General features: G+C 35.7%; 1 protein-coding gene across 1 annotated transcript in view; it reads left to right on the top strand.

Annotated features, from left to right (window-relative positions):
• LOC136835338 (midasin-like) overlaps positions 1–23,914 on the top strand; it is a 130,574-nt gene that overhangs the window by 84,243 nt on the left and 22,417 nt on the right. The window contains 5 exon segments of the mRNA XM_067098705.1: positions 644–764; positions 1,280–4,358; positions 4,360–8,394; positions 13,738–13,981; positions 19,414–19,508. Of these exon segments, the coding sequence (XP_066954806.1) occupies positions 644–764; positions 1,280–4,358; positions 4,360–8,394; positions 13,738–13,981; positions 19,414–19,508 (7,574 nt within the window).

The raw sequence follows: 23,914 nt of genomic DNA, 5'->3' as shown, positions 1-23,914 counted from the left end.
AGTGGCTACGCTTGTATGAGTAAATGACATATGATGGTAGGATGAGAGGAGGTGAATCATAAAGTAGGTAAATGAATAAAGGTGATATGGTGTGTGCAAAAGATTGGTCTCTTTCCTCATTACCCTTTGACAGTTGACGTAGTTTCGTTCCTTGTTATTTCTGAACTGGTCCCCATTTGTACTCCAAATATGTGTAAAGTTCAATACAGTAAGTGTGTTAAACTTCTGCTAACTATTTTTGAATTGTATATACTAATATATAATATCTGTATTGTTTGTGGTTTCTGAGCCCATCTTTGGAAGGTGTAATCATCCAAAGTGGTCAGCATGGCTGAGTGGTGTCATGCTAACTAGACCTTTGGATAATTCTTAGTCCACCAGTTCACCCTGATGTAAACAGTTGCCATTACCTTCTGAGGTCAAAAAAAAAAGAATGGCTACCAAGCTCATCCCTAAAGACTTGCTGATCAGCTCCTTGAGAGGAGGTAGCTTCAGTGTTAACCAGCCTCCTTATTTTTAGTGATTTGGAGATAAAGTCTTCTCAAATAGAATTTTATGCTACAGATACTGATGTGAATTGTATTACATGTGTAATTTGGCTTAATTGTTTTGAGTGTATTTATATTCTCTCTTTTGTCTTCAGTTTATGAACAGTTAGGCATAAGTCATCTAAAACGAGTAGCATCTGTCACCAGTCATTTGATACAGTCTGGGTTTCAAGATGAAATTGCCCTCATGAAAGCTGCTATGCTTGTTTATTTTAGGTAAGTTATTTTGAAAATGTTTTATTGTGTTAAAGAAACTGCTTATTCTCATTTGATTGTCTTTCTTTTAGAATCCTTCTTATTTAAAGTTCTTACTTTCATTATACTTGAGTTGTTTATTTTAAAAGTAGTTGAAATTTTGAGTTTGTTGAAATAAAAATTAAGATTTATAAATAAATTGACCATAAGAAACTTTCCTGTGTACAAATATGTACCCTTCAGTGTGGTAGTAACCATTGAAATATACCATCCAGGATTAAAATGATTGTAGTTGTTACTAGACTGTAGGTGTGCCATTCATGGTTTGGGGAAGGAGTCTGAGCATAAGTATTTTTTTGGACATTTTTGCTACTATGCATTTTATCTGCCTATATTATATTTTGTTAATTTTTTTAAGTGATTATTCTTTACTCACTTGTAGGAGAAAACCATGGCATTTATGAGGTCAAGTAAATTTATTGTAGAAATGTTTTTTATATGAAAAATTTTATTGGTTTAGATCTTTTCCTTTCCAGATCACAAGGAAAACCAGAAGTTCGTGACAACATAAACAAAGTTATTAGTAACATCATGAATGCAACTGAAACCACTGTAAATATACCTTTCCCTAAATTTGAAAATCAGGTGATGAGTATAAGAAGTCTCAAAAGTGGAAGTAGCATAGCTTATATCAGGACCAAAGGATCTCTTCTCCATACTTATCTTTTGAGTGTTTTGTATCCAGAACTTTCTAGAGAATGGACAGCATCAGTCTTGCCTCCACCGTGCGCAATACCTTCTGATAAACACCACATGATACAATGCCTCACCTTAATTCTTTCATCGACCCCTGTGCATGACTGGCCCTTACTGCATACCTGGGTAGCTCATATGGGTCATGAGATACCAGCAGAAGTATCCCATCTATGCCAGTTGGCAGTTGCTGCTGTACATCATGTGCATTCAGTGGCACCAAAGCAGTTACTTAAAGCTTTAACTCAGAATATGAATAAAATACACACTTATGATCCAAGACATAACATGCAAGCACTTGCTACAGAAATGAGGAATGACATTGGTATTACTGAAAGTCTTGCTAACAACGCTGCTCTGTGGTTATGGCGTACACTTAGCCAGTTTTGCAGGGAGTACCACATGAGTACAGATTTCAAAGGTAGTAGCTGCAAGGTTGATTCAATGACGGTACTGGAAGTATCTCAGGCAGTAACCAAGGGTATAATAAGCAAAAGTTCTGTCATGCATAAGTCTGTTTTATATCTAGCACCAGTGTTAAAATCCCTGCATGAGATGATTATTACTTTCTGTAGCAATACACAGATTTCACTTTCAAATGAAGAGTGGGGAAATTTAGTTGCTGCAATGCGTTGGACAGACCGCCTTGTTGAACTATGTGATCAGGTAGTAGAAAAGTCTGTGTTTCACTTGTTTGTCCCACAGTTAGCTCTTCACTGGCAGTGGATCATTGAAGAATTGCTAAACAGAATGCCAAGTTCATGGAGGGAATTGGTTCCTTCTGAAGTGAAAGAGTTGGTTAATACTTTGCAGCTAGTTTTTGATAGGCAATTTGGTGCTTTAGATAAATTGGCAATTGATGTGCGCAGCTGCACATCTCCTGCACCTTTCACATCACCTTTTTCATCAGATACTCACTCTCGACTGGTGAATATTTCATCTGCGCTGAGTCCTGTGCCAAGTAATCATAGAATTAATGTATTTTTGGCATCAGTTGAAGGTAGAGAAATATGCCAAACATTAGTGCTTTTATCAAATGAAGTAGAAACCCTTAATTCTTATTCAGTGATGAGCATGGATGAAAAACTTACTACAATTGAGGACAAATTACAAAGAAAGTGTTTCAACAAGGATTTCACTCATGATGCTTTTAAAGCTGGTATCTTGTCCTTACTGATACAAACTTGGCCTTTACATGATTTCCTAGCACTTATTACATTATTGAGCAAAAGGGAATTTGTAGATTCTTCCCATATTCAGAGTGTAATTGCCAGAGGACCAGGAATCTATAAAGAATTAGTAGCATGTTTGTCAGGACCATCTATTAGGTCCTCTGCTGTAATTAATGTTCATAGCTACTTAGCACTTAGGAGATGCACTTCATCTCATTTCACTAAACTGTACTTGAATTATTCTGTTGGAACATCAGAAGAGGAACTAGAGGAGCAAATTAGTGATTCAAAGGATATGTACATCCACCCAGCTTCTTGTCAGTTAACATATATCTTATCAGCTGGAAGTAACAAATTGAATCCAAAGTCTGAGAGTATTATAGAGGAAGTGGTAGCTGGTGTTCATGTGGAAAAGGTGGGACAGCTAAAGTCAGTTCAAGCAACATTATGGAATAACTGGCTTACACTTACCAACCCAGATGTAAGTTATGAAGCTTCATTCATCAAAGTTGTTACTGGATTCTTAACATCAACTCTAGGATCACTTGCTTCAGTGTTGGGGATTTTATCAGAATGCAGCACTGAGTTTCATGATGTTGAAAGTGCATCAGCTTTAGCTACCAAGCTTGCAAGTTCAGATCATAAGTGTCTTTCAGATTCAATGAAAAGCCAGTTACATGTGATCTCAGGACTAGCAAAGAAGTTTTCTCTTTGTGCAGATAATGAAGAAAAATCTGCCTTAGCAGCTCAAATGACCATAGTCCTTGCATTATTCCAGACCACTTTCATTGCACGTATGGAGCCAGTTGATCCGGCAAAACGTAGCAGCCTTTTACTTCAGTACTCTCAAGAAGAGCTTCAAGATTTAGAATCATATTCAGCTTTTTCTGGTTGGCTAGATTATTTACGTGGAGGTTTGGGCCATGGTAGTAGGTCAATTTGTCATCCTCATATACCATTAGTTGAAGAAAAATGTAAACTTTTGAAGGCTGAAGTTGCTCAGTTAAGTCAGCAAATTGCAGTTCGGCCAGATCCACCTACTTATCATTTCCTCCTACAGGACATTGAACATTTTATGTCCACAGTGTTTTTACCTGAAAAGATTCAGACCCTTATTGATGGTTTTGTATCTGCAAAGATGACCTGTGATGTTCCATTTGACATCAAAGGTAAATTAGAACGATTACTGCACTCCTGTGATAATTTTATTAACAAAGTGGTGCAGCAGTATCCATTGTATCGGGACTTAATATATCCATTGCTACAAACAGTAACATTAACTTGTGAATCCCTTCTTTTAATGAGTGTTGGTGCAAATCACAGAGCTGTTAATCTTCAGTGTGGTATTGATTTGGGACATTGTCTTGCAAAGTATTGTTCTTTCCCACCTCATAGGGAACCAACAAAGCCTTTAGATTTTTTGAAGGAACGTGCTAGTGTTATCAAAGCTGCATCGGTATTGTTTCCTGAAGAAAAATATCCTGGACAGTTTAAAACAGTACAGAATATCATAATGCGAGCTACAGTCCTTGACTTGGTAAATGCTATTCATGTTAACAGGTATTTGACAGATCACACAATTGAGCTTACTACAGAGCTTTTTGGACAAGTTGTTTGTATATGGCAGCAACAGGAAGAACAGAAGGCTTTAAAATCACAGGAAGAAGAAAATTTATATCGATATAAACCTGCGTACTTTAGCAGCTTCGGAAACAGAAGATGAAGAACAAGAACGGGAATTTAAGGAGGCTTTTCCTGCTTATTACCATGAATTTGATGATTTAGATGGGCCAGATTTAAATGAACCAAAGAAAGTGGATGAACCTGTCATAGATGATTGGGAAAATGTCCCTGTTGGTTCTTTAACAGATGAACAAATGTATGAAATGAGTGAGTGGCACAGGATCATCTTCACATCCCAGATTAATAACTCATGGCTCTCAGCCATTAACAATAAGACCAAAATATCTTCCCAGCTAATTTCAGCAGCAATGTTGAGGTTGCATGTTTTGAAACTAATTGTAGGAAATGTTGGTGCTGTAACCAGTAATAAATTGGATCATGCAACAGTAGGTGCACACATTTTGAGCAATTACGCCTCATGTGCCATTCTTACAGATGATCAAACACCATCCATACTTACTCCTATTTATGATATATACCAAGATCCAAATCCTCAGGAAGCCTTGAAAGTTCGCCCTCTTCTTCTACCAGTTCATGAACGTGTCAATGAGTTGCTCCTCCAGTGGCCAGATCACCCAAGCCTTAATTTGATAAATGTAGTGATAAGGAGGGTGTTAGCATTTCCTTTAACATCTCCTCTTATGAGACACGTAGTGGGCTTGGAGACATTACTAGAAAAGTCACAGGAGTGGGAAAAAAATGCTCATTCAAGAGTATCTCTAATGGATCAATTGCAACCTGTAACACGCCAGATAATAGAATGGCGAAAAATGGAGTTACAAGCATGGCGCTCTTGTCTTGATGCTGTTACTCAGAAGGTAAGCATGCAAGGCCGTAAATGGTGGCCTCATCTATTTAATATGTTCCAAGCAAGTCTTGCAGAAACTGTGTCTATTGTAGAAGTTGCAACAACACTCAAAAAGTATTTTGAGACATCTCTACTTGGTGACTTCAAGACACGACTAGACCTTGTGTATGCCTTCCACTGTAATCTAACTGTTTTAGAGAAGAGCAAAGTTAAAAACAGACTATTAGCTTTAACATGGAATTTTTACCATTATTATCTGCAATTTTTGCCACAAGTAACAGCTCATCTGTCAAAAGCTAGATTACCAATTGAAAAAGATGTAAAATCGTATGTGAAAATTGCCCGTTGGAATGACATCAACTTCTTTTCTGTTCGTGAGTCTGTGGTTAAAAGCCAAAGAATTTTACACCGTCACATGAGAAACTGGGAAAAAACATTAAAGTCACCTGTTTCACCAGTGCTGTGTGATACCTCCTCAGAACTAAGTCATGATCATACTGGTGCTTGGGATAAAGAACATAATCAAGAGGTGCATGCTTTAATAATGCCTAAAATTCCAAAGTCACCTGGCGATGTCATCTGTTTCACCACACTGACAGATAAGATTGTGTTGAGTAAGTTATCTTCATTTACTTACCGTTGCCATAGTCTTATATGCAAGATTTTAGGTAAGAATCATTACTCATCAAACATAGATTCACTTGATGAGTTTACAGTAAACCTTATCAGCAATTATCAAGATCTTCAACAAGCAGCTACAAAGGCAGAAAGTGTGTCAGAAAAGGAAGTGAGATTACAACAGCTGCGTAACGTCATGCAACGGCGACGTGATTCTCTCGCTCATTTGTTCAAGTACCTTAATATTCTTGGTGTTTCTTACACACGTGGTAACAGTATATGGGATGAGAATGACATTGACAAGTGTTTTGGATCCAAACCAGTGGATGTTAGTGTAGCTCATAAAGATATACCTGAATCCAAAGCAGCATGTGAGGCTTGGGCGGGGTGTGTGAAATACTTGAACCGTTCCATTGCTCGCCATTCACTTTTGCTAACATCACTCCAGCAAGCTCACAAAGATTTGGGCCCTGAAATAATAAAGCGTTTGCAGGGAATAGCATGTCATCTGTTTTTGTTGGCTCGTAATCAGAACAAATCTGTATCTGACCTTAGTGATCATGCAAGAGAATTGCATTGTATTTTGCAAGATATTAAGAATGTTGACTTAAATCCACCTCCACCCTCTGCTATGCTAAATTGCTGGGAACAACTTCACACCTTGAATACAGCTCTTAACATCGGTATAAGTGAAGTGAACATTATTTTGAACACTGTGAGTAGCTCTTCCCCTTTATTGTTAATAGAAGAAAGCCCAGAGATACCTGATCAAATGAAACTTGAAGAGGCTAAGTGCATACTGGAGGACATTGGGAAGTCATTACCTGCTTTTGTAAGAAAATATTCTGAATATGTCAGTCACTTTGAAGATGGCACTCGTCTTGTGACTCCAGTTTTCATCAAGAGGTTAAGGGGTGCTATTAGAAGAACTGTAGAAGACACAGAGAAAATTAAAAAAGTTATTAGCCTTTTGTCTGTGGGTGGCGAAAGAGAGTTTCCAGTGACGAAAACACTTTCAAAGTGGATTAGCGATTGGGAATCAAGGAAGGTTGAACTTAGTGCATTTGTTGAAAAATTTCTGGAAGAAACTAAAGAACCACAGCAAGAAGTACAAAATGTGACGAAAAATGTCAGTTTATTAGAGTCTTGTTTAGCATACATTTTGTTAGCAGTTGAAAACATATACAAGAGACATCATGTACAAGAAAGGGAAAGAGATCAAAGTGAAGATGGCTTTGAAAAGAAAATGATTCGGAAAGGATTGGTAGAAGATTTAGAGGCTGACAGGAAGGATCTTCAGCTAAAGCAAGTTATTTGTATGCTTAAAGCATTATTGAAAGAATCAGAAAGGGAACCTAAACTTTTATTAATGTTGAAAGCCACTTCACCGCTACTGGAACAATATTTTTCTCTGTGTGAGTCTGTATTTGTATTTATTGTCAACAGTAACAGGTCAGTAACTAAATTTACTTCCATTCTTCAAGCTATATTTCAACATCTTGCCCTGAAAGGATTTTGTCGTCCTCAAGAACTGGAAGAGGAGGAAGCTGGAGGAGAAGGTGCTACAAGCTTTGAAAACTCAGATGGGACAGGTCTGGGAGAGGGGGAGGGTAAGAAAGATATGTCTGACCGTTTGGAATCAGAAGACCAGCTTGAGTCTGCACTCAGAGAAGGTGAAACAGAAGAATCTGGAGATCAGGATTTACCTGAGGATGAGAAAGGTGTGGAAATGAGTGGCGACTTTGAAGGAAAATTGCAAGATGTTGACCAACAGGACAGGGACGATGATGATGACAATGAAAGTGACAGTGATGTTGAAGATCATGAAAAGCAAATGGGAGAAACTGAGAAAGGTGCAGAGCAGTTAGATAAAAAACTTTGGGGTGATGATGATGATGAAGATGGTGATGGTGATGAGGATAAAGATTTAAATGAAGATGATGGTGAAGGAGAGGGAGAACAAAGAGAGTCCAAAATGGTAGCTAAAGATGATAATATAAGTAAAAAAGAAAAAGATAAGGAAAGGAAAGAGAAGGAAAAACTGGAGGAAATGGAAGATACACGACAAGAAAACACAATGGCTGATGATGGAGTAGAATATGATGATAACTTTGCAGATCCTTATGCTGGTGAGGAAAATAATCCAAATGATCAAGAGGAGGAGGAAAAAATGGAGTTGGATGATGAAATGGTTTTAGATGACAAAGAAGCTGATGCTGAAGATGAAGAGGCAGAAGGGGATCAGTTTGACATTCCAGAGATGGGTGTTTTCCCAGAGGAGGAACGTGAAACCAAAGAGAAAGAAGGACAGGAAGAAGGAGAAAAAGATGAAGTTGAAGACTCGACTAAAACCGATACTAGAACAGACAAAGAAAATTCAGACCAGAGTGATGATGAAGAGAAAGAGAAAGAGAAAGAGGGTGAAGATGAAAAAGGTGAAGATTCTTCTGAAAATAAGCCTGATAACCGCCAAGTAGGGATAGAAGAAGTAAATGATGATGTGGAACAGCAGCAAGAGGAAGAATCTGCTGAAGCATCTGAAGATAAAGAGAGCAAAAGTAAAGAAGCAGAAGCTGCAGAAATGGACACAACTGAAGGCAGCAAGGATGAAACAAAGGTATTTTTGTGGTTTTTTTTTGTAGATTTAGAATGGAATCTCATGATGTGAAGGTGGCATGGTGTATATAGTAGATTAGCTTTCAGTTTGATTATCAAGATTTGGTAGACTAGGAAGTAACATTTAAACCTGAACTATATGAAACTAAAATAGAATTTGATCCAGTTTCAGTGATGTTTTATAGTCATGCTTACAACATATATAAAATTTGATGATTCTTACATTTACCCACAACTCATTTCCACTATAAATTTGCTGGGATTAAGAAATAGGTCTTTGTATAATTAAGTTAATGTTACTAATGACCACATTTGAGGGTGCCATAAGGCTTTAGTATTTGTACTAGGAGTAAAGGACATATTTTTATACCCTTGAAAATTATTATAAATTCAAATGCCTCAAAAATCTGGGATAAGTTGCAACATCCCTCTAAAAGCGCTTATAACTGCCTGCTTTAATAGTTCAAACATCAAAGACCCACTTTAAAAATGCTTATAACTGCCTATTTTAATAGTTCAAACACCAAATATATCTTAAACTATCATCCTAAAACCCTTTAATACAATTTCAAAGTCATCTTACAACATTATCCTTAAAAATATATGGCTTACAGCTACGTTTGAAAACTAAACTCAAGTCCCCCCTATGTTCAAACAGCCATTTTCTCGCATACAGTATTGAAGCTGTCCTGTTTTCTTTTTTCAGATAGGGGAAACATTGGGAGTTCACAAGTAGGGTTAAATACTTTACAGTACTTAAATATTTAAATATGCATTGAAAAAAAAAAAACAAATTATAAATGCAATAAACAGCGATAAAATAATCTCGTGTAGGTACATGTTACAATGATTTACTAATTTTCAAATGTTAACATTAATGTAAACACAGCAAAATATCAATAAAATATTATTTTACTTACAGAATCCATTTGTACTGTACAGTATTACATTGACTGTTATCATCGTAATATGTATATTAAAAATCAATCTTCCCGACATTTGTAAGGTTTACTTTCTGAGAATCAGCTGATTGTGCCTTCTATCGAAAGAATTAGGAAAATAATTTTTTAGTTGGTAAAAGAAACAAATGCATGATTGGAATTATTATTTTTAATTTTGTACATAAAAGCTTGATACAGTAATTTCATATTTCATTGAGAGAGAGAGAGAGAGAGAGAGAGAGAGAGAGAGAGAGAGAGAGAGAGAGAGAGAGAGAGAGAGAGAGAGAGAGAGAGAGAGAACTGGTGTTTACAGATGAAGTCTCAGCACAGCAGCTGGAGACAAGACTTGGCTTGACAGGCTGGGGAGGAGAGTACATTATAATCTTGAGTTGCTCACATATGAAATTCAGATTTTAAATATTTTTACTGTGATTAGAGATGAAACATCAGCAGTGATAAAATATTCTCTTGTGTACTATTATAATATGTGTAATAATCATAGAGTCAATTAAACATGTAAAGAAGTGTAGTTCAGTAAATCAAAGAAAAAAATATGGCAACATACCTACAGTAAAAACAGTTACAAATTTTGGGACGATAGTTTTTTTTATACACATTATGGTGATAATACATCAATATAATACAGTATAAATGGATTCTATAAGTGGAATAACATATTATTGATATTTTGCTGTTTTTTCATTAAATGATATGTATACTGAGAGAGAAAGAGAGAGGCTGAACTGAAATGTATAAACACTGGGAAGCTGTATGTTTGGGATTTTAATTTAGCATTTTATTGGTATTTTGATGTGCTTACATTAATAATAATATTTGAAAATTAGTAAATAATTTCTTATCATAAAATTTATTTAGTCATGAAAATAAAGTGAAAATACAGTAATTAAAGAATATTGCTCAGCAAAAAAAATTGTGAATTAGTGAATTTTCCGCGATATATTTGGAGATAAGTTCCACAGAAAAACCTATGATTGCTGAGCCACGATCTAGTGGGCACCCACTCTATATAAATTTAAGTTTTGAGATATTGGCTTCTAAAGTTAGAGCAGCCTGACTGATCTGTCGCAGTGTTCCTTTACCAATGTTTCAAGGCTACTGAACTTGCTTTACTCATAGTTGCCTAGTAATAATGGGGAAAAGTTACCATTAGTCAGACTTTACGGTACTTTTTCAGTACTATAGAAATTTTTGTTTAACAGTATATTTTATTGACCAAATACAAATCAAAAACTTCACTTTGTGAGAGTGGTAATGGTAAATCCCCTAGAACAGTATGGTTTTCCAATTTCATTTGTTCAGATAACTGAAAACTCTCTAAAAAATATTAACTATCTTCTGTTTAATGAAATAAGTTTTAACAGATGACTACATTTAGTAAGCCTCATACATCACATATGGACTTGAGGTTGAGATTTTAGACTTCAGGCAGTTGCCTCCAATCTGTAATTCACTGGGATTCACTACATTCAAGAAATGAAAGTAGGATAACTTTGTAGAGCAGATGTTCTAATTCAATTCTGCTTGCTCATGTACAACTACAAAGTATCTTCATTTCCCAGGTTCTGTTAAGAGCATAGACAGTCCAAAAAATGTAAATGTAGAGTGAGTCCAATGTTACTTATCATAGGTACCATAAAGAGTTAATCTGTGAGGGAAGACCCCCGGTCAGTAGCAGGTAGCAACTAATTTTTCTATGTATTTTGGATGGTTTGGATATATGATAAGGGATGAGGAAGTTAGAAAAGTAGTAGACATATATTAGCAGGATAAAGATAATGTCAAGGAAAACAGGGAAGAAAGGGATGCTTGATGACCTAGCCCTGATGGATGTTTATGCAAAAACACACAGGATAGAGGAGAGAGGAGAAAATGCATTTTTCCACATAAAAAGAGGAAACTAACTGAAATCTGCTGAAAGCTTCGGTGTTTATGAAACATAGAGTGTGAATTTTAATTTGCAAATTTAAGTAACAAATTCTTGAGGCAGCCCAGTGGGTAGGGTAATCAAGGTTTTCTTGGCATTTAGTTCTTTAGAATTCAGTATGTGCCATCTTTTTTATAGATAAAACTCCCGATTCAGTTTTAGTTTACGTTCACTGTTACTGGCACTCCCCCGGTTATCGGTGGGGGTTCTGTTCCTGACGGCGTGATGATAACCAAAAATCGCAGATACAGTGCTGATCCCTGGTTATCAGTGCCGATATATGGGGATCAGCGCCGCTGATAACCGGAGATGGGCCCATATCGGCGCAGAAAATCTAGTTATCATCACTAGACAAGCACCATAAAACCGGATCGCGTATAACCAAGGCTTCCGATAACCGGGGACTGCCTGTATTATTTATTCAAGACAGATACTGATGTTTGAATTTTGATTAGGTGTTGGTTGTTTATAAGACATACAGTAAACCCCAATATTTGCATTCTCACAGTTTGCAGACTCAGCGATTCGCGAAATTTTCTGTGGAACCTACATATAAATTGTTCGCTGGAAACTCACCCATTCAGAGATTTTTTCATAGAGCAATATTCTGTATTTTCATATTTTCATGACTAAATACTCTACTGTATCTACATATACATTTTATGATAAAATAATGATTTACAATACTAATTTTCAAATATTAATAAGTTTCATAAGATTAAATAATAACAAATAATATAAAATTAATAATTTCTCTCTCTCTCTCTCTCTCTCTCTCTCTCTCTCTCTCTCTCTCTCTCTCTCTCTCACTGAGATGTATGTTTATTTGTTTTGTATGATAAATAAATGATTTGCTAATTTTCAAATATTAATGTTAATGTAAACAGCAATAATATAAATTCATTAAAGAAAATACTATAGTGAATTAGTAAGATTTTAGTTTACTGTATAAATCAGTGAATTATGTAAAATTTTAAAGGAATGCACATGACCCATAATCTTTTCCTGTAAGACTTGGAGGGAGGGGGAAGGGTGAACCTGTCAGATATGTCGAGTAACCTGACAGCAAGGGTAGGGTGGCCATTGTTGCTGACTTAGTGGTCAGATACCACTACGAAGGATATACATTACTGAAATTCTCTCTCTCTCTCTCTCTCTCTCTCTCTCTCTCTCTCTCTCTCTCTCTCTCTCAGGAAAAGATAGAATTTTTATGGTATGCTTATTTGTTTTTGTATGATAAATGATTTACCTAATAATAAGTACTCATTTTCAAATAATAATAATAATAATATACTGTAATTACAACATTTATGCAGTTCTGTTGCAAGTTATGAAAAATTTTCAACAAACAAATTTCAACCCTGATCTATTCCTGAGTCTTGGAGCTCAGGGGGGATGATGAGCCTGTCAAATATGTCAAATTACTCCTTATTTCTGACAAAGGGTAGACAGATGCTGCCACAACGTGATCAGATCGATTTCTCTTTTTTCCCCCCGCTCACGAAAGGGTAGAATGTGAGAAATAAATAGATAATTGATTCAGCCCTCTCTCTCTCTCTCTCTCTCTCTCTCTCTCTCTCTCTCTCTCTCTCTCTCTCTCTCTCTCTCTCTCTCTCTCTCTCTCTCTCTCTCTCTCTCAGGAAAAGATACTGGTAATTTGAGTCTCTTTAACCAATTGTTATTAACACACATGCACACTATGTGTGTTCATAATGTTTTAAAAATGTGTAGTTAATACATCTTTGGAAGACAAACATCAAACATAATTTTGTAAAGAGAAAATGAATTAACATTCCTCAAGAGATTAAAGAGATAGGCTCTCTCTCTCTCTCTCTCTCTCTCTCTCTCTCTCTCTCTCTCTCTCTCTCTCTCTCTCTCTCTCTCTCTCTCTCTCTCTCTCTCTCTCTCTCTCTCTGCCAGTACAAGGCTGGCTGAATTTGTTGTTCTAATAACTTTCTCTCTCTGTTTCCCACTGGAGAGGGGGTGTATGTATATATTTTAAGACACTAATGTTTAATGATGATGATATAATAATATAATTTTCAAAGATTAGTACAGTAATAGGATAATAATTAGGTATATTTGACGTAGGATGATACTTTAAGTATACATTTGGTATTTGAACTTTCATGATAGGCAGTTATAAGGGTTTTTAGAGGGGGTTGTAAGTATTTGCCGATTTTAACTATTCGCGGGGATCTGGAACGCATCCCCTTGAATATCAGGGTTTACTGTAAAATTATTTTTATGAACTTTTATTATGTTAGTAATGATTGATTTTAATGTAATTACTTATTGTACAGTATTTGGGTTTCACCATAAAAGATGTATTATTTACATTTTATTCTGTGTATTTTTTATTAACTTAAGTATTAGTATTGCAGTTATTTGCAGTATGTGTTGAATCTTGATTTTTTTTTTATTTTGCATGGGTTAACTTGATGGTTCACTCTTTTAGGAAAGACCCAAGTCAGAGACAGGTGGCCAGCGAGAAGAAGACAAAGATGAAGAACAGGATGAACAAGGCCAGATGGGAGAAGAGACAGAGGAACAAGAAGGAGTAGGTGAATCTGAGAGTCGAACTCGGGATGAGTCTCACAAGGGTGAGAGTTCGGCTCTAGTAACAAAAACATCTGCAAGTGATCAAGCTGACATGGAGAAACCACGTAAGCCAGGAGAGACTGATGAGGATAGGACTCTTGGTAAGTTTATTCCTTTTTAATCAATTAAAATTAGAAATGATGAAAATTACTTCATTCATTTTTACATTTGCCTTGATTTGAAGATGGCAAAAATAAATTTTCTTCATATTTTAACAGTGTTATTTGTTTATTTTACTTCAATCCTCTATAAAATGTGTTAATGTGAGTAGTCAGTATCTTTTACTCTTTTTGTTTTTCACTTAAACCCGTTTCATATGATTAGCCAATTTTGTGATTGCCCTCAATTACTGGACATTCCATTCCTGAATTAAATTATAAGAAGACCATTTATTGCTCTGCATGCTAGAGATCCTGAAGTGTTGGGAAGTAAAAGCAGAGTAAAGCACCTTACTTTTAATGTAGTTTTGGACAAAGCTGCACAAAATCAGCAAGGTAGGAAGGCAGGCACTCCCACTATAAGTAGTGCTTGTTTTTTGTGAAAAATTAAGTCTTGGCTGTTGAAAATTAGATTCTCTCTCTGTACAGACCCATTTCTTATAATTTAGCCTAAATGCATTATGTATCTGTGCAATCGGGGGGTTAGGGACCACAACCACCTACGTTAAATGAAAATCTGCATTAAGTTGGTAGGTATCCCCCTCTAAAAATGCTTATAACAGGCTAGTATTTTAGTAGTTCAAACAACCCCCTCTAAAAATGCGTATAACTCTCTATTTTAATAGGCAGTTATATAGTCTTAATATTAATGTAAACACAGCAGAATATCAATAAAATTTTGTTTCACTTATTCAGATTGAGCCTACCACCTTAGTTCTCTCTCTCTCTCTCTCTCTCTCTCTCTCTCTCTCTCTCTCTCTCTCTCTCTCTCTCTCTCTCAGTACCATTTATATCCTTTAATGAGATATGAATTACTGTATCAGAGAGAGAGAGAGGGGGGGGGTGAACTGATATTATGTTTACCAAATGAAAAACAGCTGTTTTACTATGAACAACTGAATCGGATAACAAAAGTTGTTTTGCTTGCATTTCAACCGTTGTATGATAGTTAAAAATTACCATTATGTTACAAATGACGTTAAATAGAAGAGGACTGATATCATTTTTCATTATACCCTTATTCGCTATGGAGAAAAAATTGGCAAGGAAATATATTGCGCAGTTTAAGCTGCAAGTTGTAGCTGAAGCTGAGAAAACAATGTTCAAGCTGCTAGCGGACTATAAATCATCATGCATCGGCAACATGGGTGAAACTCCCTTAACCTTCGATATGCTAATAAATAAGATTGGAGAGAAAAGTATTTTAATCAAAACTACTGGGCATGAAAGAACTCATTTTAATATTTTTTTCACGCCGATAAAAGATAAATATGTAAAGTTCGTATTATGATGAACTCAAGCGAAAGTAGCAAACAGAATTTGTTGAGTTTTTCAGACAAAAAAACATACCCCCAACACCATCTATTAACAAAAAAAAAAGAAACTAAATTTAGTTCACAACGAGACTTAGTTAAGTCATATTTCTAGAGATTCATTTACGTTAACTAGAAGCAAGAAAATCGCTCTGAATTGAGTCATATACCGCAAAATAAACTTACCTTGTAATCGCCCTCAGCTGATTTCCAAATGAAAACATTGATTGCTATGCTTGTATTTTATAATACAATAGTAATATGAGAATACATACAATATTATTGGATACAGTAGTAATGTGAGAATACATGCAATATTATTGGATACAGTGAAGTAAAGCATAACTTTTTTAAAAATCCATGGAAAACTTAAAAATCCATGGAAAATAGGCATAATCGCTATGTTCGTATTTTTTAATGCAATACTAATATGTGAATATTACACACAGTAATTTTATATCTCGTGTAGGATGCAACCCCTTTAAAATTGGCTTCAAAATTAGGTCTTCAGAAGTTGTATGATACGCGAGTTTATACGGTAAATGGATTCTCTTAAGTGAAATAACCTTTTATCAATACAGTATTTTGCTGTTTTTTCATTAAGTATATGTATACTGAGAGACAGAGAGAGAGAGAGAGAGAGAGAGAACTGAGGTACAGTGTGTTTATATCGGTAAGGTGTTTTGTGATTTTGATGGTCTTTACCCTAATATTTTATTGATATTTTGCTGTTTACATTATTATTAATATTTGAAAATTACAAAATAATTTATCATAAAAAAATGTACAGTATTTAGTCACGAAAATAAAATGAAAATACAGTAACTTGTGAATGTTGCTCTCGAAAAAATCTGCGATGTAGTGAATTTTCAGCTATATATTTGGGGATAAGTTCCACAGAAAAATCTGCGATTAACTGAAGGCACGATTGCTGATCTGCGATCTAACACTGATCCACTGTAGCAACAAAGGTGGGCAGGATCAGGATGTTACAAAACCACTGAATGGGCTGATTTGGACAATGGGTCCATGTAAGAGATTGGGAAATGCAGTAGGACTCTTGGCTTGAAATGAGAACGGGTCATAAATTGGGAACGAGACCATGAGAATTGGTAAATGTAAGTCTGGAACAATTTCCAAAAGGATAATGGGAAAAAATCTTAACCTGAAACAGGTTTGTTGCTACTGCGGGTTTTGAAGAGTGGATTCCAGGCACTCTATGTTATGAGAAATGCTGCCTCAGAAGGTCATGAATCTTGGACCCCTCTTGCACTCACCAGAGAAAAAGAGCTTGCTGTAAGAGCTAATCAGTATCAAAATTTCTGTAATACTGCTGGCCAATACCCTACTTATTGTAAATTGAGCATTTTAAAATACAACTTATTATATATGTTAATACAGGCAGTCCCGGTTATCAGCGGGCTCGGTTATCAGCAATCTGGTTTTTCTTGGCTTGTCTAGCGACAAAAATCTGCGATTTTTGGCGCTGATATGCACTGATAATCATGTATTGGTGCCAATACATACCTGACAGGTGCCAGTAACTGAAAATCGGTGATTTTCGGCGCTTATCAGAAAATTGCAGAAAATTCCCTGAAAATCACAGATTTCCACTTATCGGCGATTTTCACTTATCGTCGATTTTCACTTATCGTCACGCCATTGGAACGGAACCCCCGCCAATAACCGGTGACTGCCTGTATTAGTATTCTTGATATTGTGGATGACAATAATAGTAGACTATGGGTGGAAAATTCTTACATTGTTAAATTAAAAACTGCTTATTATAGATTTACTGAAAAAGTACCGACAAAGTCGTGGTTAATACAGAATTGTCGTATTTTAACCAAACCAGCTTTTATAATAATTGTCATTTTATTATTTTTGTGGTATATTTCTCAATCAGAGTGAATTTGAATATTGTATAAGGAATAGATCAGTGACCTGAATTAAAAACTGGCATGGATTTTTTAATGGAGTAGGCTTTAGATCATGAAGCTTAACCCTTCTAAAATGCAAAGTATAATAATTAGTTGATCCAGAACACTGACCTTTGCATTATGATTTACATTTAAATGATACAGTTTTAATTGTAGGTGATTTTCAAGAGTTTAGGTGTAACCTTTGATAAGAAATTGACTTTTGAGAATTATATATGTAATACTTATTCCTTTGCTTCTCAAAAAGTTGGTATCTTGCAGAAATGTTTTAGAATGTTTCTGGATGAAGCTGTTATGTCTGTGTTTTAACTCTTCTTCTTCCTTGATTGGAATATTGCTCTCTAGTGTGGTCTTCTAGTGCTGACTCTCATATCAAACTCTTAGATAGAGTTGTCATCAGTCAAACTTAGATATTAAGATATGTGAAATTTCACCACCAAGGAAAACTGATATCAAGAACCAGAAATTTTGACTTTAGACAAGGATGTAGGGACTTTACTGTATCTTCTCTTTCAGAAAATGACCAAGGTGTTTAATCCATTAAAAGAATAAGGATTTTACAGTTTCAAAGGAACAGACAAATGTGAAACTGGGTTTTGCTTGACACATACTTGCATTTACTCTTGTTGGTGATTCCTTAACTCTGGATGCAAACACTTTCACCTTTTTTCTCATAAAATTTGTAATTATGAACCCTTATGAGATTCATATTTTTCAAGACGTATAAATTAGATGTAGTATTTTAAACAGAGGTAAGAACTGCATGTTTTCACCACTAAAGTTAACTATATTTTTACAAGTACGTACAGAAAAAACAAAAGGGGAAGATGATGAGGGACAAAAGTTGGAGTTTGTTGTTACGGGACATTTAAGGGATGACTTTGGTTGCATGTCAGGGCATAACTTCGAGCAACCAGTTGTATTTATTGTTATTCACATCCATAATACATGCATTAGTCATATGATTGCTACAGGTTGCAGGTGCAACAATTGCTGGTGCTTTAAGGATATTGTTTTTCTTGATGGTGATGATGCAGTTCTGGACTGAGCTTGAAGTAATTCTTGAACAGATTATGTTTGGCACCACCAAGAAGTATTGGAGCAAAATTGTTGGAGGTGGATTCTAACTTTTAAGTCTAGCTAGACTGGATAGTACTCACTCTTATATCTCTCCACACCTACTGAACATAACAGGATTAATAGTCATGGAGGACATCAGTCACTGCAGCATGTGCAGTTGTCTTGAGAAAAAGAATTAGACCTACTCCCTCATCCAGTGAGAAAAAGGCGTAAGGCATACCAGTAAGGCTTCTGCTTACAGAGGTCAGATTTGAGTTGGACAAAGTTGTTTCAGGAGTTGACTTTGCTAAAAAAAAAATATGTGGTTTCTTGTGGACAGGAACACTTGTCAAAAATAATAAACAGGCAAGCATACAGGTGTTGTAAAGATGAAATACAAAAGGGGAATCAGCATGAATATGAATAAAGGGACAGATGAATATTCAGAGGAGAAATAGAAAAGAAATGGGGCAAGACATGGATGTTTTGTCATAAGAGAGGTATATGTTGTTTTCATCTTTGCTATACAGTACATATTCTTGTGGAATGCAGAATTAAAATCAGCCATCCCCACCATGATAGCTGGGTTTTGTAATTAGTGGTTGTATCTGTGGTATTCATTAATTTCACATATTTTTATATTTTGAAACATTAAGCCACAAATAACCATTAATATCAGATTCCCTCTACCTGTGGAACAATTGGCATCCAAAGGGAATTATATTCAAGTCCTGCCTTGCCTAGGATTCAGTCTTACTTTTTTGGATTTGAAGTAAGTTGACAATGACAATATCCACTCAGCAGTCTAGAAAGATAAATTTATTTTGACTATTGTACATACTCCTGTCAAATTTATTTTCTGTTTTTAGATTCAAAATCAACCCATCTCAACCATGATAGCTGAGTACTGGCCTAGAGTTTCAACTTGTTGCTATAAATATGATAGTTGTCATTATTTTTTTATTCTTAAAATTTTTAGATTTTCAAATATTAACCCACAAATAACCCATTTATGAACAATAAATTATTTTACAGTTGTGATATATGTACTCTAATTTTACAGGTGACAATGAAAAATCTGTCCAGCATGGTCTCATGACAAAGGAAAAGCACCGACATGAAAATAGAGAAAAGGATGAAACCCATAAGAATGATAAAGTAAGTTAATTGTCAGCCTTACAAAATTCATAAGATTGATGTATCATCCTTCATTCTACAATGTATAGAATTTGTTTGTACGCTGAACTGAGATTTTAATCAGGATGCCTTTAAAAGTATTGACAGGAAGACATATAGTTTAAAAGTTAGAAGGAGTAGATGCATCAGTAAATTAAAATCTAAAAGATTAAAGTAATATACTTACTTTTCATTTAGATAATATTACAGTTCTTTATTTTTAAGGTGCTTGCATTACTAATGAGAGTGAACATTTCCATATTAGTTCCATCCAGTGTTTTACAAAGATGTAGTTTGTTAAAGAGGTTCTCCACAGGGCAGTATTCTTGGTCCACTGTTATCTTTAGTGTATACAAGTGATGTGGTTGTTGGCCTGGAAAACAAGATTGTTCAGTATGCCAATGATACAACACTTGTGGGTGTAGTAGTCTCCACTTATGAGAAATGAAGCTGCCCTCAGCCTCAGTCGGGACACGGATGGATCAGGGAATGATGTAGTTGGTGTGATGTGAGGCTGAGCTCTAGTAAAACAAAAACACTATTGATTAGCAGATCTCATACAGATTCCCCCACCACCTTCCCCTTTAAGTGGATGGAACTTTGCTGAATGAGTCTGAAGCTTAGACTATTCTAGTTGTAACCTTTGACTCACATATAACTTTTGAGAAACTTCTGATGAAAGTTTCAGCAAATGCCACACAAAAGTTAGGTATGGTTCGTAAGGCCTCATATATTTATATCAGTGATAAAATCAGGGAAACCTGTTTAAGGTTGTTTATGCTTCTTTTATTAGAATACTGTTCTGTGGTGTGGATGTCTGCTTCTGCCAAAGTTTTATCTCTTTTAGATAGAGTGGTTCATAGTGGCAGGTTTGGATGTCTGCTTCTGCCAGAGATTTATCTCTTTTTAGATACAGTGGTTCTTGGTGGCAGGTTTCTGTTTCCTAATAGTAACAGTTATGACTTGGAACATTGACGGATGGTCTCTTGTTTGTCACTTTTCGTAAGTTGTACTTCCACGAAGATCTGTTACATTCACAATATATCCCTGATCCCCTGTATCTGCTGAGAGCAGCCAGATTTGCTGAACAGCAGCACCAGTATGCAGTAGTTGTGCTTCGCTGCCAAACTTCTCGATTCCAGAGGTCCTTTATTCCTCATACTGTTGGACTGTGGAACAGCCTCCCAGAGGATGTCGTGCAATTGGAACTTCGGAAATTCAAGCGAGGGTGCAATGCATTATTACCCTAATACTATTCTCCTTGCATTTTGATACATTTTTATCTATTTATTACTCTATTTTTTCTTTTTTAATAAGGTGGATCTCTTCTTTATGCATTTCCCTTTACCTCGTACTTCTTCATAATGAACATCATATTCTTTGGAAGCTTGAATTTCAAGTCAATGGCCTCTGTGGGCTTGTTCCATATCAATAGGCTTCATCTTCTGAATAATAATAATTACTGAAGTGAAATACTATGCCATACAGTAAATTGAGTACTTGTGCTAAACATGGCTCCTTATACAGTTAGTTTTATATAAGCAACTTACCAAGTAATTACATAGCCTATAGTTTCAACTCACACGGCTGCTAAAATTTTGAAATTCACAGTAGTGATTCTTTTGTTTTGTGTAGGTATCTAGCCCCTCCCACTTTTGGGAAAGAGAGAAACAACTCAGCAAAGAGCTTAATTTGTTTCTGCCGACTCACGACGAAGGTTGTAATCCGTCAACTGAGTTTGAATTTGTTGACTTTTCTGGTTGATGGCTTTATACCAATTGGTGAAGTACAGTAAAGTAAACCCCTGTATTCGCGGGGTATACGTACAACACCCCCTGCGAATAACTAAAACCTGCGAATACTTAAAACCCTTTTAACAACACTTAGAACTGCCTATTATGATAGTTCAAACACAAAAAAACACTAAAAATGCTTATACAGCTGTTATCCTACTTACAGTGGGGTTAGGTACCAAAAAAACACGTCGTATGTTGGAAAAAACGTATCTCGAATATAGCCTAGCCTACACTAGGGTATTCAGTACCATGTATACATATATGGTAGTCTAGCCTACTCTATAAAGTATAGTCTATACATACACAGTATAGTAATTAAAATCAGCAAATTCTGGAGGTTCATGCAGAGTGACATGATAATTCAATACAAAGAGAAATTGAATAACAAATAAGAATTAGCTTAACCCCCACTATGGTATATCGTATACATATACAGTTGAGTAGCCTACATTATGATAATTCTATACAAAGAGAAATTGAATAACAAATAAGAATTAGCTTAGCCTATACTATGGTATATCGTATACATATACAGTAGGGTAGCCTACATTATACTGTACTCTGTATTCACATATCATATCATACAAACATCAACATAACGAATATGCATCTTTTCCATGGATCTTTTAAAATGTTATGTCTTAATTCACTGTATCCAATAATATTGTATATATATATATTCTTATATTGCTTTTTTATTTTAAATTGCAATCATAGCGATCAATCTTTTGGTTTGGAAATCATTTACGAGGTGTTTATTTCGCTGTATTTAACCAAGACCACTTTATTTAACTCAGTTCAGAGCACCTTTCTTGCTTCTAGTTAGCATAAATGAATCTCTAGATATTTTATTTATGTGGGGCAAGGTTATTTTTCGTTATACGAAGTGTTTTTAAGTCAAAATGTAACTTGAATATGTCTCGTTGTGAAATTAATTAAGCTATTTTTTTTTTTATAATAGATGACGTTGACCGTTTGGGGACATTTGTTTTGTGTAAAAAAATCAAGATTCCGTTCACTATTTTCACTTGATTTCATCATAATACGAGCTTTACGTGTTTATCGCTTATCGCATAAAAATAGCAGTACGTGTTTTTTCATGCCCAGTAGTTTTGATTAAAATACTTTCTCTCCAATTTTAATTATGGTCGAAGTTTCATCCATGTTGCCGATGCACAATAATTTATAGTCATTAGCAGCTTGAACATTGTTTTCTCAGCTTCAGCTACAACTTGCAGCTTAAATTTAGCAGTGTATTTCGCGATCTTTTTATCCATAGCGTAATAAGGGTATAATGTAAAAATATATCAGTCCTATTCTACGTAACGTCATTTGTACTATAACCTACGGTAATTGTGTATTACCGTACGATGGTTGAAATACAAACAAAACTGCTGTTATCCGATTCGGTGAAGCAAAACAAAAGTTTCTCGATCGGTTGTTTATGGCTGTACACATTTTACGCAAGATTAAATTGGTCTATTGTAATTTGGTCTCTCTCAGTGCCTGATTGTATGCTGCTGCCTGCGCCTGCGCGAAATTTAAAAGTATTTTTCATAAATATTGTCGGATCGGTATTAATTGCTTACCCCATTGCAAAATTGAATTATTGTAAGTTGAATTGTCGTAACTCGAGCACTACCTGAGTATTTTAATAGTTTTATCACAAAAAGTGCATTCAGTCATGAAAATGAGATGAAAATACAGTAATTAGTGAATATTACTTGGTGAAAAATACCGTGAATGGGCGAATTTTCAGTGAATAATCCGTATATATGTTCTTTAGAGAAATCCACGAATAGGTGAGTCCGCGAATTGTGAGACTGCGAATACAGGGGGTTTACTGTATATTTACTTTTTGGTAGCCTTCAGCAATTTAGACAGTGATAGGTTTTCTTCGGAGACCAATTTTTCACGATTTTGATAGTTTCTTTTACAGTCTGTGACTCATTTTTTTCAAGATTAAGACTTTTGGTTAGTTGTTTTGTTTCTTAGTTATGTCTGACTCAAGCGTGAATAGTATTCGTTATTGCAACAAAGGCTGCAATACGAGATTAACTAAAGAGAAGTATGACTCGCATACCATTGCACAGACTGCAGCGGCAAGTATGTTCTGCTGAGTTATCTTGTATTGAATGTGAAGACTGGAATCAAAAGAAATGGAGGATTTTTAATTCTCATCATGCTAAATTGGAAAGGAACAGAAAGAGAAAGGCAGCTGCTAGGAGTGATAAGACTGTAGCTAGCCAGGATTCTCCTAGGTCTCCCAGTAATATTGATGTTTCTGTTGTTCTCTGTACCTTCAATGTCCCCTATTCCCAGTACTCCTGCTGTAACACATGATCCTTTACCTGGCTCCCACACTTCCGACCCTAATGCCATCGCCAGGCTTGAATCAAGATTCAAGCAAAAGTTCAGTTTGATTGTGACCACTGTGGCCCAATTAGGGCTTTGGTTCGAGCCCTTATGGACAAAGTGGACGAAGTGAGTGATAGTGTCAGTGAAGTGTTAGTCGAGAAGGTGGCTGCCTGTCCTGCCAATTCTCCTAGGCAAAGGTCCCTGGCATACTATACTACCTTAAACAGGGGAGGA

The sequence above is a fragment of the Macrobrachium rosenbergii genome, chromosome 55 (genome assembly GCF_040412425.1).
Source record: "Macrobrachium rosenbergii isolate ZJJX-2024 chromosome 55, ASM4041242v1, whole genome shotgun sequence".
NCBI lineage: Eukaryota > Metazoa > Arthropoda > Malacostraca > Decapoda > Palaemonidae > Macrobrachium > Macrobrachium rosenbergii.
The sequence above is the reverse complement of the archived record's forward strand: the minus strand, read 5'-3'. Positions and strand labels throughout refer to the sequence as shown.